This window comes from Centroberyx affinis, unplaced genomic scaffold (genome assembly GCF_046629955.1).
Source record: "Centroberyx affinis isolate AG114_WGS23_722 - 3 ecotype Tasmania unplaced genomic scaffold, CSIRO-AGI_Caff_v1 ptg004204l_1, whole genome shotgun sequence".
Classification (NCBI taxonomy): Eukaryota; Metazoa; Chordata; class Actinopteri; order Beryciformes; family Berycidae; genus Centroberyx; species Centroberyx affinis.
The window spans coordinates 368,605-384,743 of record NW_027281952.1 but is presented as its reverse complement, the minus strand read 5'-3'; the positions used below and the strand labels follow the sequence as shown (position 1 = coordinate 384,743).

General features: G+C 47.2%; 1 protein-coding gene across 1 annotated transcript; it reads left to right on the top strand.

Annotated features, from left to right (window-relative positions):
- The first annotated feature begins 11,507 nt into the window (after window positions 1-11,507).
- LOC139664215 (protocadherin-8-like) lies at window positions 11,508-14,795 on the top strand. Its single transcript, XM_071542963.1, has 3 exons — window positions 11,508-13,958; window positions 14,099-14,324; window positions 14,431-14,795. The coding sequence occupies exons 1-3, from the start codon at window positions 11,508-11,510 to the stop codon at window positions 14,793-14,795; spliced, it is 3,042 nt and encodes a 1,013-aa protein (XP_071399064.1).
- Window positions 14,796-16,139: the final 1,344 nt, after the last annotated feature.

Genomic DNA, 16,139 nt, shown 5'->3' with positions numbered 1-16,139 from the left:
CATCTTTAAGGGGTTCCTCATAGCACCATGAAGGCTATAGACCCATTAGATCACGCTGGTACAAAAAAAACAACAAAACAAAACCATCTGGGTCCTTTATCACACAAAATGGTTTGTTTCAAGCCTAAAGAACCATTTTCATGAGGAGTGCACATCACAAGATACATTCTGTCATTCAGAGGATAGGCCATCCTTTCACTCCATGCCTCCTTTGATAATACATACACTGACTTTAAGCTCTTGTCGTGAATACTGCTGAACTCTCTCTGATATAGTATGTGTCCAGATGCAGGTCATGCACTGCGCTCCGGCCAATAGTAGACGGTTCATCTGTCTAGTTAGGGCCTAAACCCATAAGACTTGGCTGGTTAGCCTGGTTCAGTCCGCGGGGGTTCGGGGCTACAATATAACTCCCGCTGCTCGGACTCATTCAGCACCGTTTAGCGAGGAAAACTCTCTGATGGCTTTTGTCTAGTATGGACTAACAGTAGAATGGCTCAGCACGGCGCGTCTTTGATGCTTTTGATGCGCCTCATTAACAGTTTAAATTTACACCTGCCTCATGCATTCCTGCGGGATCCCTGCTCGTATGTGAGTGGGAATGTTTGTTCTGTGTAACAAGCCTCGTGAACATTTAGTCTCCGATGTCTTAATGAAGTCGCCGCTTATTGGTTTTGAACATTGTTAAAGACAGTCCCTGGTGCACATAACGGGCTAGTTACTCATCTGAAACATAGCTGTCTGTAGCCTAATGACCCTAATAGGCTAGAAAGATCACTATAGTATATTTTCCTGTAGGGACTTGTGGCAATGGCACTCAACAGTGAGTGCATGTGCTTCAGTGCATGTTTTATCTTCTATGATATTCCTATAATATTCCTATAGGGACTGGAAGTTTTGATGTAATATTTGTACAGCATCTATTATAATCATCGTTCTTTTTCGTTAGAGAGAGCCTATGTCGAGGCTAATTATATTTGATCGACATATAGCCTATAGTTTGGCCTGAGTCCATATGATACAAAACTGAATATCTTATAAATTGTAATAATTTCGTGAGCTTAGAAATTCAATTTAAAGCAAAAGCCGGGCAGTGGACGCACTGCTGGGAGCTATTTTCCTTAGTTAATAAATGCAAACATTTGTGTCTGATGGCTCCGCTGATGGCTCACTTAACCTCTTAATTTATGTATGACCACCAGAGCCCCATTCAGGCGAGGCCCATCGTTCAAACAGGCCTTCACAGAAAGGCACCGCATGGCCTCTTTCCCTCTTTCATCCCGGCAGTAATCACTGCGTGTTTCACGCAGCAACGAGCGCCGCTGCGCAGCCAGAAGTGGCGCTCAAACGCGTCTAATTGTCCCGCTTATTGACAACTCCGGTTCCGGTGTATTACTGATTTTCCACTCCTTCGTGACGGAGCTGCGGTCGGGTTGGGACATCTGTGGGGGGTCAGGGGTGAGGGCAACCCCGGAGCTGCGTCCATCTGCCCAACAAATACCCACGTCTTCAGACACACGGCTGCTAAACACCTCTAATAGCCGGTATACCATTTGCATTATTAGGCCTAATGAGCAAGGCAACTTGAACAGAGAATAAACCTATTAAGTTATCAATGAAATACCACCAATAGTAAATGATTGCTACAGAATAAGACCACGCACTGACGAAAATAATGACTCACAATGCAATTTCTCCCCATTATGCTGGCCCAAAGCGCCATAGCCTTAGAGCTGCTTTCAGTGTGCAATCAAAAAGAATATCAAGCTGAATCTAGGACACCGACTTGAAACAGCAACTTCTAGATGGTTTCCTAATCCTCTAATCTTTTTTGGGAGGACAACTCTGAGATGTGTTCTTAAATTCAGTGGATTTAAAAGAAAAAGAAAAAATTCAGTTCCAGTGCCTGCTGGAATTAGTGGCACTCTTGGTAGAAATGTAAATGCTGTGGAAAAAATAAACACCACAAGTAATTATAGCTGCACTCTATACTACTGCACTCTATCTAAAATCAGCAAATGATATATCCCCGTAGCTCTACAAGTGGCCTGGTTGGAGGTGCGATTTGAAACTGATGAAGGTAATTAGAATTCAAGTAATCAGCTCTCCTATACAATGACAGCTGGTATCTCAGTCTTAGTTTTATTCCCAATGTGAAGTGGCGGGGCATGCAAATGTTAAGCAGCTGCGCTCTCCTCATATAGAGCCTCTCACCATACACAGTGGCTTCTATGTGTTCAATTAAAAAAAATATGCTATTTCTGCTTAATTGGATAACACACTAGAGAGTGATAGGAAACAATGTGACTGAGTGAGGCTGGCATGTCAGGTTGGTCTCAAACTCGCAGCATCACACATGCATGTGCTTTCCCCAGCTGCATCATGGAGGTTTTTAAGTATAAAGGGGCGTTAATTGATCTATGAGTTTGATCAACCTTTATTGGTGACCAATGATTTGCAAAACATCACATGCCTCTGGCTTACGGTGGCCTGTAATGGACTTAAATAAACTGAAAGTGAGTTTGGAAAGCTGGAAATCTCAGCATCTGGTAAAGTAATTGCTGAGTCATTGGTATTGATCAACAGCTCCATCCAACCCAATGCAGATATATTATGGTCATTTTGTGCTATAGGGCAGTAAAAATCGAATTTATTCCCTCTTTGATAGATTTGACCTTATATGGCAGATATCAATCTGGGTCTAAGCAGTGATGTAACCGACTGGATTAGCTCATTCTGTGGAACTTCAGATCCTATAGGGTGTCTCATTCGGCCCATCGCATACATTCCCTCCCTGCTATAGGCTCCTCTGTCGTGGTCAAATCCAGGTTGTGAAGGGCCCGCCTGGCCCCTCTACCCCAGCCAACCCCACCCACCCAACGCAGACAAAAAGGCCCTCACTCCGGCGGAACGAAGCAAGTTTAGCCCACTCATTGCGTTTGTTAGCCCCGCAGAGACCCTGAATATAGAACAGCTATTCTATCTAATGAGGCAGAACTTCATGGCTGCCTCTATAAAACTTTGTCAGCCTTCTGTTCTCTGGCAACAAAGCCTGAATTTTAAAGTTTCACCCATTTTTTTTTTTTCTTTCCCAGTGACACACAAACTGTTAAGATGAATCGAACGCGGGCTTTTTCCTCTCGGTGACGCGAGACAAGTGTTGCAAACAAAGATGCTTATGTGGAGAAATAGGGCGCTTAGGCGGGAGGAGCGATCAAGAACAACGCCTCCGCAGGGAGAGCTTTGATGGCACGGGGTTGTAGTTTTATGAAATAGCCTACATTTGGCTTTGTGTCGAGGGTCTGTGAGGAATTGCGAGTGAGGATGTTTTCTTCCTCTTTTTATATTCTAATCTATGAAGCTTCTTCCCAGACCCAATACTAATTTGACTATTTCTCATTTATTGTGAGCAAAGATAATTGGGTGTTGCCTGCTGTGTGTGTGCGTGTGTAACGATCTCTGTGTTTATATAGCTTGTTTTTCTCTTTGATGGCAGCAGAGACCCAACCTCTAAATGCAGCAGGCTGACAGTGCTCCATATGTTATCTCTTGAATTAATTTCCCTATATGACCTTAACACCCTTATTTCAACATTTTTAGCATTTTGTGAGCTTGGAATTAGAAGGTTCTAACCAGGAATGAGATATTGAGCATCAAAGATTTGACATACCAGCTCTGTCCTTTAAGATATTTAACCTCAAAAGCTTCCTTTTAAAAAGAAATAACACCCTACAAGCATTAGTAACATTCAAAGATTATGAATATGTGGATAACACAAAAAAAAGTCAGATAGAGCCTTAGAATTCCAAGCTCATGGTCAACATATCAAGCAGTATTTATTTGCATAAGACGTTTCACACATGAAATGCAATTCAAATTGCTTTGACAACAAACGGCACATGATGTGTGAGTACTTTGTCATGCTAGAACAGAGAGAGGCACATCTGTGCTCTCTCAGGCAGATATGCCTACTCATAAGATGTCATGCGGCGGAAGGTCTCAAGTGGCTCACTTCAATAACATCTCATCCTGGGCAGAGTGCGACTGATCCGGGAGATCTGAAGGATCATTTTGTCCTTTAGTAAGATAGCCTACTTTGGTGAGCACATTGTCTTTGCAGCTTCGCCTCATTAGGCCTCTCATGGCCTGCATGAACAATCAAGGCTGGGCTGTTGAAATATTGATTAGGCCTTATAGTGTACGGAGAGATATTTCAGCATTTTCTTTGTGCGGGGCGTTTTGTCGCATATAGACTATGTGTTGCATATAGTTATTTGTCTTCAGCGGTTGTTTACTCCCGCGGGAAAACAGTGCCTTCCCTTCAAAGTCTCTCTGGCACATGCAGAGGGGACACACTGATCGCATAATGCCTCGGTTGTGTGCACGTGCACCTCCAGCTTGCCTTTCAGTGTGTGTGTGTGTGTGTGTAGGTGAGTGTGTGTATGTGTGGGCGTGTGTGTGTGTGGTGTCCCCTCATATTATGCATTGTTTTTTATGAGGCATGTGCTCGAACGTTCAAAGAGAATTATATAGTATTGTTTATGGAGGATGACTCCATAAACAGGGGAGCTATAACAATGTTCTGTGAGGGAGGAGCAGGGGTGGGGGGGTGGGGGGGTGGGGGTCGGACCGCACCGACCCCCACCCACCCCGCACCGACCCCCAGCCTACCTGTACAGTCCTCTCTTTAGTCGAATTAATATAGTTCAATGCTCGGCTCAAAATAGTGCTGCAGAGACTTGAAACGGAAAGAAATAGTAGAGAGCGAGCGAGAGAGAGGGGAAAAGGCAAGAGAGAGGAGGAGTGGGAGAAAAGATAAGAGAGAGGAATTACAAAGTAAGTGAGAGTAGGAGTTCTGTTGCCTATCAAATAGGTAGGCAAGTTTAAGAGCCGTTTCCACCTCGGCTGCTAATGCACCCGGTGATTGTGGTGCGTGACTCATAGACTCTATAAAGTAGGTTAGTGGGTTATTGCCCAAAGTTAAACAGCTAATAAGCCTCCAAATGTTTTTATTCACGACAGTAATCACTCAGCAACAGAGAAGTCTGCCCAAAAGTTTGGCTATGATAAGGTAATGCATCATTAAAAATGAAATGCTATAGGTGAGGCAGACTAAACGGCAAATTTGGATTGTTTTTTGTTAGACTGGGGACCAGATTCTTTGATCTCAGCAGGGGAAATTGATGACTGGAACATTTTGTCTCAAGGTGTATCAAGAAGACACTGCAGCAGAACACTCTCTGGTTTGACACACTGATGCAAGCAGCACATGTCATTTGAAGATGTGGGGATCTTGCCCCAAACAATAACAATAAAGCCATTCAGTCAGAAATGACCTATATGGATAATGCCGAATATACATATGGTGAGGAAAATGAAAGATACACATACTGGAAAATTAGCTCTGTAGGGTGGATACGGTCTGATCTTGAAAATCAGCCATGATGCCAAATCGTCGCTGTAATCAGCCTAAAAGTTGTGTGCACAGCAATTTTTCCACTGCTAGTAAGTGTTGCTTTTCAGTGACAATTATTTGGTGTCGACAAGTGTTGATTGGAGTGTTTTCCCACTCGCAGAGCTGAAATGTCACTGGGGCGGCTGTTCAAAACTATCAAAAAGTGTTCAATTAACTTTGATGGCTATGGACTGATTTAAACCCTGGCATAGCGTTGATGTTTAACGCTGATACATTTTGCTGTGTGGGCATCTTTCATGTAGGGATTGTGTGTGTGATGTGACACTGCTGTGTATATATTTAAAACAGAGTATCATCACAAAGCTGTATTCGGTCCTCTCTAAGTTTAATATCTAGGTCACTGTAAGCAGAGACAGTGTCCCACCGATTACTGCCTACACAGCAACCTTACACATCAAGCGAGCTAGAAGGGAGGCGCTCATCTGCATGCTGGTCAGTGTGTTCTGAATGTATGTGGACCGTGCAGGAGGGGAAGAAAGAAGGGGAGACATAACTTCACATGAGTGATATCCAGACGTCTGCCGCCCCTCCCCCCCTCCTCCATGCTTCTCTTAACTCATCCACCCCCATCTGTTCAGCCAAGGCACGGCACAATCTGGCTCACCCCGACCATCAGGTGTGTGCACACACAGCCCCCACAGCCTTTCATTGGCTCCAACTCCAACTTTTTACTTCCTCTTTGTCTTTTCTGGCCCGACCAAACTAAGAAAAAAAACAACAGAATGGCCTTGGAGCAGACTTTTTTTTTTTTGCATTCAGACCAGCATCCTCAGACCAGACACAGGCCCGAATCCAACTGTCTAATCCCTTCCCCCGGATTCTCCCACTAGACTAATGTAGGGGCCAAAGTTGGTCCCATGTAACTCCCCTGTAACTTGGGCCATTCCCTTTATTCAGGCCTGATGTGTGAATCTTTATGTGCGCTCCTCCTGACCTCCCCTGAATCCCGCTCCAGAAATGCCAGTGATGGAAACGGCTCCAGACAAAAGCGGATGAGATTCAAAAGGAGTGAAAGGAACAAGGAGAGGGGGGGTGGGAGGAGTTTAGAGGGGGGGAAAGGCTGAGCGGCCCTTTAAATCACCATTGGAAAGTCATTAGAAACCTGGCGGGGCCGGGCGGAGACGGCCGCACAGATTGCGCGCTCCCGAGCACAATACCGGTAATGAAGTGGAAGCGAAGAGGGAGTGTCCCAGGACAGATTTCTTTGCACTAGTTACTCCACTGGCCCTAAAGTTTCCCCCGATTGGTGTGCGGGGTGTAAAAAGCTGTATTCATGAGATGTTAACCGTTTTGTTTGTTGCGAGGAATTTATTCAAAGTGTTGCAGTTATCAGCGACAGATGGGCTGTAAGGTGATGGATCGGAGCAGAAGTTAACTAAGAGAGAAGGAGACAGAGGAAAGAGAATAAATGTTTAATGTGGCTGGACGTTACCAATCTGGTGGCATTCTGGTGCCAGTCCGTGCCTGCTGTGCGCCGTCGCATTCAGCCGCAGCTTTTGGCGCACTTCATTCAGTCGCTGCAAGTTGCGACATTTGAGCATGTAGCCAAAATAGTCTAATAGCCCATACTCGTACACTGCACTAATGTCCTTCCAAACAAGTAGCCTAATTTAATCGAGTATTGAACCTGAATCTGAGTGAAATAATTTGCCAGTGGTGTGACATAATTGCACTAGCCTACGTTTCCTATGCAGGTTCACCTGTTATGAACATGTGTCAGTATCTTGGGGGAAAAAAGCAGATCACTCCACTAGTAACAAGATAATGTCACTGGATTCAAGGAAATTATTTGGATAAGACCAATTGTGTTGGAAACCACCAACCAGTTTCACTCCAAGATGTTTCACTTATTATGGAATTATATTTTAAGACTCAGTAAATGATTTGTTAATGAAGATAAGTTTATATGGTTGTTACTAGAGAATCCAGGCCAGGCTATAGGTGCTATGGTGGAAAGAAATACTCAAATCCTTTACTTTATATAGCCTAGTTTATTGCTTTATACGTAAAGGTAGCAATACCATAATGGACAAATACGTCATTAAACGTAAAAGTTCTGCAATCAAAAGTTTACTTAAGTAAAAGTATTAGCAGAAAATGTAGGTACATATCAAAAGTAAAAGTACTCATCCTGTAGAATGGATCCTTTTGAGATTGTTAAATTATTGATGCATTAATCTGTAAGAAGTATTTTAATGTTGTCTAACTGCTCCATATAGCCTAATGTTGGGAAGTTTAAACTCTAACAATGCAACATATTTTAAGAGCTTATTATGTTTTGCATGTAAAACTTTATTCTGCAAAGTAAGTAGTAACTACAGCCATCAGATAAATGTAGTGAAGTAAAACGTAGGCTACAATATTTCCCTCTGAAATGTAGTGGAGTAAAAGTATAAAGTCTCACGAAATGGAAATACTCAAAGTGGCACTGTCTGGCCACCCCCAAAGGCCTAATTAACCTCCACAGCACTTAGTCATGTCTTCAATTCCACCAACAGTTTAGGAATATACGGGTTGAATCGGCTTGAATTCGTGCATCTCGCCTCCCTTGTTATGTGGAGTGCGCTCCTCTCTCGAAGACCTTTTACACCGGGGGCCGTGACACGAGTTTCTCAAGTGTTGCACTCTCTCCTGTCGAGCCTGAACGGCGCATTCACTCTTAATCATATCTATCAATAGGATCGAGGACGGGGCCATTATCCAGACGGGCCCTGGAGTGCGCTTCTCCGGTGGAGAGGCGATAATTGGATAATTAGTGCTGGGAACCAATTAGGACGGTGCGCTTGTGATGGCACGCGAGTTAAGCAAAGGTTAGCTGGGGGGCTGAAGGGTTGGAGGTGGGGGGGTGCAGCTCTCAGATCGATTAGCTTAGATCCCCCACCCACCCTCCATCTCTTTCTCACCCACCACCCTAAACTCCCCCCCCCCCCTCTCGCTCTCCCTCCCTCGCTTTCCCCCCTTCCACCGCTTATCTGTTGGACAATAGAGACCAAATCGCCTATTTCCATCTCAATGCGTTAAGCTCCAACAAGAGGCAGGGATCGGGCGACCGTGCTCCAGACCCCAAATACCCAGCGATCACTAGAGCAAATGGGACCACAATGCCAAAAGGGGTTAGAAGAAAGAATGAAAGAAAGAAGAGGAGAAAGGGAGGGAGAGAGGAGGAGGAGGGGGGATCCTCCAACGAGATATATATATATATTTAAAGAAAATGCTAATGTGTCCCGTGAAGAATGGAGGGGATTTTGGAGTCTCTCTCTAATTCTACCATTGTTGAACTCGCGTGCAGACGGGCGAGATTGACATGGTGATCACGTGAGAGAATTGCGATTTGAGGTGTGAGTGTGTGTGACTGTGTGTCCTTCAAAAGACAGCTTTTTTTTTTTTTTTTTTTTTGGGGGGGGGGGGGGGGGGGGGTGCAAAAGTCTGCCCAACATTGTGAAAAGTCTCTCTCTCTCTCTCTCTCTCTCTCTCTCTCTCTCTCTCTCTCTCTCTCTCTCACACACACACACACACACACACACAGAGCTTAATCCGCAAGGCGAGACTCAACATAGTGTAATTTGCTTTTGATTGCTCTGTCTTTCTGTGTGTGTGAGAATGCTGAGCGGTATTAGAATACCATTAGACTTCTGTGTATTCTAAACACATAAAGAAATGAGAATAAACACGACGATTCTCACACGGCGGAGTAAAAAAAAAAAGCAAAAAAACCAACAAAAAAACAACCCCGCAGTGAGCACATTATTACGGCGGTTGAATGGACCCTCTGCGTTCAATTTACACAGAATAGGCTCTTCAGAATGCTTTAAAGTTAATAAAAGGTCTACTGGATCAAGCTCAATGATGCTGCTGCACGGATAGCCTACTTTTATATATTCCTAAAATATAGGGATTTACACAGTGGTATTCATAATGAGTTGACAGTTGCCTTATCCTATATGGTACAACTGTGTTATCCCTATTATATTCCTGTAGGGGCTTATAGTTTTGTTGTGATATTTTTTTTAGAAGGCTATCCTTCTAAAATTGAACATAGGATTACTATAGTTCCTTTTCGTTTGGGATAGGCCTGACTGTGTCTAACTGCATGCTGCTTGACTGGATGTTGTCCATTCAGGTGTCTACTATTTGACTTTCTGTGGCAGATGGGTTCTTTATAGAACATGCCAACTGATATTAGCTTCTCCTGCAAGGCAAGTGTTGCCCCTGAAAAAGCTCAAAGCTGCGTGTGTGTATGTGTGTGTGAGAGTGTGTGAAAGAGGAGGAGAGGGAGAGGAGAGAGAGATGGAGGGAGAGAGAGCCTGAGTCCAATGGAAAGAATGAGAAAATCTCTTAAAGAGCCGTGACGGGGCCCCGGCCGTTCTCTAAATGTATTTTAATAAGAGGGACCCTCATGTCCGGGGCAATTCATCTCCCATCTCCCGTCTAATGAAAGGAGCCGTGGCCGGGATCGGGGCAGGTCTGGGGGCGGGAGGGTGGGGGGCGAGTTGTTACAAAGGCTGCATGTGGCTTTGCCTCATTATGCTGCAGTTAGGCGGAGGGCTGCATGGAGGCAGCAGGGGTTAGGGTCCCCGCAGGCCGGCTCAGGGGCCACAATACAGCCGTGGACGGCTGCAAAGGGAGACCCTGCCACGCCATTATACCGCCACTACTAACGAGGGCTTCATAGGCCTTTGATATAATCTCACTATTGAAATCCTGATAAATCCCCCCTGCGTTTACAGCCAAATCCCATTTGTAACGGGTGTGTGGAAGCCTGTGTGTGTGTGTGTGTCTCGTCTTCACCTGCGCCACTCTGTTCTGGCAGGCGAGGCCAAGGAGAGGCGCATGTTAAACCGGGCCGTTACACCGGCTTTAATTAAAAAATCCCCTCTCCCGCTCACACGACATCTCGTGAGCCGATCTGAGCTGAGTCCAAATTAGAATAAAATCAATGTTTAAGTGGATATAGCCATTTTTCTTGAATCAGATATGATCTGATAGGCAAACAATTACTGGATTACAACACACTAGGGGGATGAATAATAGAAAGGCAGAGCAGATTTATGGAATTTATGAATGGGAATAAAATGAACAATCAAATGATGCTATTACCACCAGTTACACCACATTCTTTTGAATCTCTCTGCGGCTGTGGTTCTACCATCACTCAGCATGTGAAGCTACTGGAACACTATTTCAGCTGTTTGGAAAGTGCATCATGAAAGCTCATCTGTGTGGGTGAGTGGAGCAGGGCATTCTGGGGTTGGAGTAAAGGACAAATCATCTCACCTTCTTGCATGCATGAAGTTATTTTCCAGTCAAAGGGGGCAGGTCGTTGGGACAGCTCGGCCTGCCGGAGACAGCCTTTACTCCGATGGGCTACACATGACACGCATGACACGTGCACGGGGGTCCTAGTGAACAGTGTTTAAGCATAAATCTCTTTACACTGAATCTAGACCTATGGGTATAGCATCCTGAACAGACACTCCTATTCAAATGCTTTGTCCTCTAGCTCAGGGACACTGCGCATCTCTGTGCTCCCCCCATGTGTCGGTGCGCAGACTCATTTAACAGCCCGAGGAACATAAACAAGCAACGGAAACTATAGCTGTATTAAATCAAGCCCCGCGTTTAGCCCACATATTGGGTGCCAAGTTTCTCCGCACAGTCCAGGAATCTCTAAACAGGGTTTAGAGGTCTTTCAGAAGTCCCCCTTTTTTTCCCCTTTCAAAGCCCGGATTGGTCACAGTGCGGCTCATTTGCATGCCTCGCCGTATAAACCCTCCTGCAGACACTGCAGCCCTCTTGCGCTGAGAGAGCAGCACACCTCCAATAGAGAGAGAGCGGAGCGCATCCAGAGTGCGCATCGAAAGACCTATGGAATATTTATTATAGGCTTTATAATATAAAAAAGAGCTGTGTAGAGTCGAAAAGAAAGGGGGAGGAATTTCGTTTTTTCAGGTGCGTTTTGTTTAAACTGCAACTTGGGTTCAGTGCGGACAGTTTGCTGAATTTCAGATTATTTTGGAGTGAAGGTGTCAGGATGGGAGAAATAGGGTGGAACGGGCTGCTGGTGCTACTGTGCATCTCCTTGGCAAGCCTGACCGCTCTCACACAGGCAAAGACGGTGAAATATCAGACATTTGAGGAAGACGCACCGGGGACAGTGATCGGAAACTTGGCCAAGGACATATCCTCCACTCCCTCCTCCTCCTCGGGGGGCTCCAGGACCAATTTCAGGATGATGAAACAGTTCAACTCCTCTTTTATCCGTCTGAGGGAGAGCGACGGGCAGCTGACCATAGGAGAGAGGATAGACAGGGAGAGGATCTGCAAACACACCCTGCACTGCCTCATCGCTTTCGACGTGGTCAGCTTCTCCAAAGAGCAGTTCAAACTCATCCACGTCGAGGTGGAGGTCAAGGACATCAACGACAACTCCCCCGAGTTCCCCCGGAAAGAGTCGAGTCTGGAGATCTCCGAGAACACGGCGGTGGGCACGAGGATCCCGTTGGACTTCGCCGTGGACGAGGACGTGGGGATGAACTACATCCAAAGCTACCAGATCTCCGTGAACAGTCACTTTTCCATCGACGTGCTCAGCAGGGCCGACGGGGTTAAATATGCGGAGCTGGTGCTCATGAAGGAGCTGGACCGGGAGACGCAGGCTACTTACGCGCTGGAGCTGGTTGCTATGGACGGTGGCAACCCGTCCCGCACAGGGACGACGCGCATCAACGTCAAGGTGAAAGACTACAACGACAACAGCCCGGTGTTCGACAGGAACAGTTTCTCCGTGGACCTGCCCGAGGACGCGCCGGTTGGCTTCCTCCTGCTGGACCTGAACGCAGAGGACCCGGACGAGGGGCTGAACGGTGAGGTGGTGTACGGGTTCGGTAACCAGGTGCCCCCCGAGATACGGCAACTCTTCAGAGTGGACCGGAAGACCGGACGGCTCACCCTCGAGAGCCCCATCGACTTCGAGAGCAAAAACACGTACGAGTTCGACGTCCAGGCTACCGACCTGGGTCCCAACCCGAGTCCGGCCATCTGTAAAATTGTAGTGCAGGTGCAGGACGTTAACGACAACGCACCGGAGATCTCCATCACCCCCATGACGTCCATCACGGCGGGGATAGCGTACATCACCGAGGCGGCGGCCAGAGAGAGTTTCGTTGCTCTGGTCAGCACCTCGGACAGAGACTCCGGTGCTAACGGACAGGTGCACTGCACCCTCTACGGACACGACCACTTCAGACTGCAGCAAGCGTACGAGGACAGCTTCATGATCGTGAGTACCAGCCCGTTAGACCGGGAAAAGATCCCCGAGTATAACCTAACAGTGGTGGCGGAGGATTTGGGCTCCCCTCCGTTCAGGACCATCACTCAGTACACCATCCGGCTGACGGACGAGAACGATAACGCTCCCGTGTTCAGTAAGCCGGTGTATGAAGTGGCCGTGGTGGAGAACAACGCACCGGGCGCATACATCACCACGGTCGTCGCGAGGGACATGGACATGGGGTCAAACGGGAAGGTCAGCTATAAACTGGCCGACACGTACTTCATGGGCTCCCCCATCTCCACCTTCGTGTCCCTGGACCCCGCCAGCGGCTCGCTGTACGCGCTCCGGAGCTTCAACTATGAGGTGATGAAACAGCTGGAGCTCCGCATCACGGCCAGCGACGGCGGCTCCCCGCCTCTGTCCGGTAGCGCTAATGTCTATGTGAGGATAGTGGATCAGAATGACAACGCACCGGTCATCACGCAGCCGGCCCTCAACAACGGCTCCGCTGAGGTGCTCCTGCCCCGGGACGCACCGACGGGCTACGTCATCACCCGAGTGGAGGCACGGGATGCGGATGAGGGCGTGAACTCGGAGCTGTCCTACGGGCTGGCCACCGGGGAGCCATCCGTGTTCTCCGTTAACAAAGCCACCGGGGAGATCTACCTCAACCAGGTGCTCAGCCACGAAGTGGACGAAACCCTGAGCGTGACCGTCACGGTGAGCGACAACGGGAGACCCGCGCTCACCTCCACCGCCACGCTCCACTTCCTTATCATCGCGGGCTCCCCGCCGAGCGACAGGACCGTGTACCAGTCAGGCAGCGGAGACGAGGTACACGCGCAGTGGGACCTGTCGGTGGTGATTATCGTTGTCCTCGCGGGGAGCTGCACGCTCCTGCTGCTCGCCATCATCCTCATCGCCACCACCTGCAACCGGCGCAAGCGGGACAAGAGCGGAGAGGACAGCGACTCGTACGGGGAGAAGGGCACGCTGGAGCGCAGCAGAAACCACGCGGACAACCCGCTGCTGCCTCTCCACGGGGCCGGGGGAGGGGGAGGCTTCGACGGCCACTCCTACAGCAGCCAGTCCGGGGGATTCACCTCGACTCACCCCGGGGGCAGCGACATGTGCTCGGCCTCAGAGGACGGCAGCGAGGTGCCGTGTGTGTATGAGTCAGAGAGCAAGCTGCGAGGGAATAAACATGAGGTGAGATGCTCATATGGGACTGTGTGTGCATGAGGGATGGGGGGGGGGGTTAGTAAACAACAAAGACAAATCTCCAGTGTCTTCTTTCCAGTATCCAACAGATACTAACCTCAGTTTTGCCTCTCTCTCCTCTCCTGCAGGGCTACTCCACTCTGCCTGGCTATGGGAACGGTAAGGAGGCTGTGAGGCCCATCACCATCTGGAAGGGGAACTCTTACACCACCATCTCTGCCAGGGACCCGGCCTTCAGCGGCAAAGACAGTGGCAAGGGGGACAGTGACTTCAACGACAGTGACAGCGATGTCAGTGGAGACACCGGCCTGAAGAAAGACGGGGTCGTGGTTCCTCCCATGGGCGGCCAAAGTGGTAAGGGATAAATTACTATGGAAAACTTGTTAGGGGATGGGATGGGATGTCAAGGCTGAGGGACCTGAGATCTAACAGCCCCCCTCTTTCTCCCCCCCTCTCTCAGGTCTGTGGGCGTGCACCAGTGAGTGTAAGGTCCTGGGACACTCGGACCGCTGCTGGAGCCCCTCGGCCATCCGAGCCAACGCCGGGCCCTCGCCGGGCGTCTCCCCCGCTCCGACCCTCTCCTCCTTCAGCAGCCTGTCCAAGACGGCCTCGCTGCCCCGGGACCCCCACCGCAGGGACAACTACTACCAGGCCCACATCCCCAAGACAGTGGGGCTGCAGAGCGTGTACGAGAAGGTGCTGCACAGAGAGTACGACTACGTCCTGGTCACCCCTCCCCGGCCCGTACGGGTCCAGGAGATCAGCGACATCACCATCCCCGTTTACACCCCCACCCCAACACGCTGTCCCACCAATGAAGTCTAAAGACACACACTTAAACACACACATACACTCACTCTCAAAGAACTGTGCACTGTGTTGAACTTTTTAATTTATGAATCATTGACAATGAGAATCATGTAAAGAAAAACAATGTTTGAGATTATCTGTTGCTGTGGAGAGTGTATATATAAGTTTATATCCTAATATTTGTGTATTTTGCATTTTTAAATGTTTCAGTGTAAAAGCTACATTTGGAGTCCATTCAGTCACTTTGAGGAATTTGTTGGACATGAAGTGTATCATATGCAAGGTTTTGTACATACAGAGAATTTATTTTTTATAAAAGTAATAATTAAAAAGTGAAGATATGTAAATATGAATTGTAATTATTGATCTTTAAGCATGCTTACTATTTAAAATGGCCCCCGAAACTGTTCAGTTTGAGGCCGGTGACCCACAATGTATCAAGTTGATAACAGTGTATGAAATTATTTGAATGCAATAATGTAATTGTATAGGTTTTTTATTATCACAATATTCTAAGAGAAAATAAAATTTGAAATATTGTTCTGAAATGTATTTTGTCTCTAACTTTTTGTGACCTTGGTTCTAAAATGCGATACATCCAGATACATTGTGAGCAGGATATTACTGAGTGTGCACAGGCTTAGTCAGGTCAGTCACTATAAAAGCCAACAGGCGTCGCTGTTATTGCAGCAGTGAGCCTCTGTCCTTGCAGCCGACAGAAGAAGGTCAATTTGGACTTTTCTCTTTTGTGAATAGGATTTTGTTGGTTAGATGCCAGAGCAGATGCCAAGGTTTTGTAGCAAATGTTCTGGAAATATTAAGAAGAAATCCCAACCCAACCATGTTTAGCCCATTCCTCTTATAATGTGTTTAATGAACTTGACAGCTGGAGTTTCTCAAGATTTCTTCGTGTACAAAAACAACTCAACAGTTATGCTAAGGCTGCATCTATGCATAGAGGACCATTGCGTAAAGCGCCCGACTATGCGTAAAGGTGAATATACCTTAAAATGCGTAAAATGTAGGACGATTGTTTGATTATTTGTCTCTTCTAAAAAACTTTAAAGCACATAAGACGGAGACTAATACATTACACATAATCTAAATGTGCAACTGCACGTATACAGTTCCAAATACACAGCCGCTTTTTGTCAAAGGACATGAAGTCCGTGTGAGCAAATTTTCCTGCAGAATGTTTTTTGTCTACCTGCCAAATGCGCACGGTGCGCCCTTACGTAATCCCCCATTATCATTCATGGATTCAGGACAATTTTAATAACGGTAAAGGAGACCTGGACTTAGATAGAGGAGATAGGGAATTCGTTTCGGGGTCTATCCAAGCTGTCGTTTGCCCACCGC

Coding starts and splice junctions, on each gene's coding strand:
- LOC139664215 (XM_071542963.1), top strand. CDS start 11,508: ATGGGAGAAATAGGGTGGAACGGGCTGCTGGTGCTACTGTGCATCTCC. Junction 13,959..14,098: donor TGCGAGGGAATAAACATGAG/GTGAGATGCTCA, acceptor CCTCTCCTGCAG/GGCTACTCCACTCTGCCTGG. Junction 14,325..14,430: donor TCCCATGGGCGGCCAAAGTG/GTAAGGGATAAA, acceptor CCCCTCTCTCAG/GTCTGTGGGCGTGCACCAGT.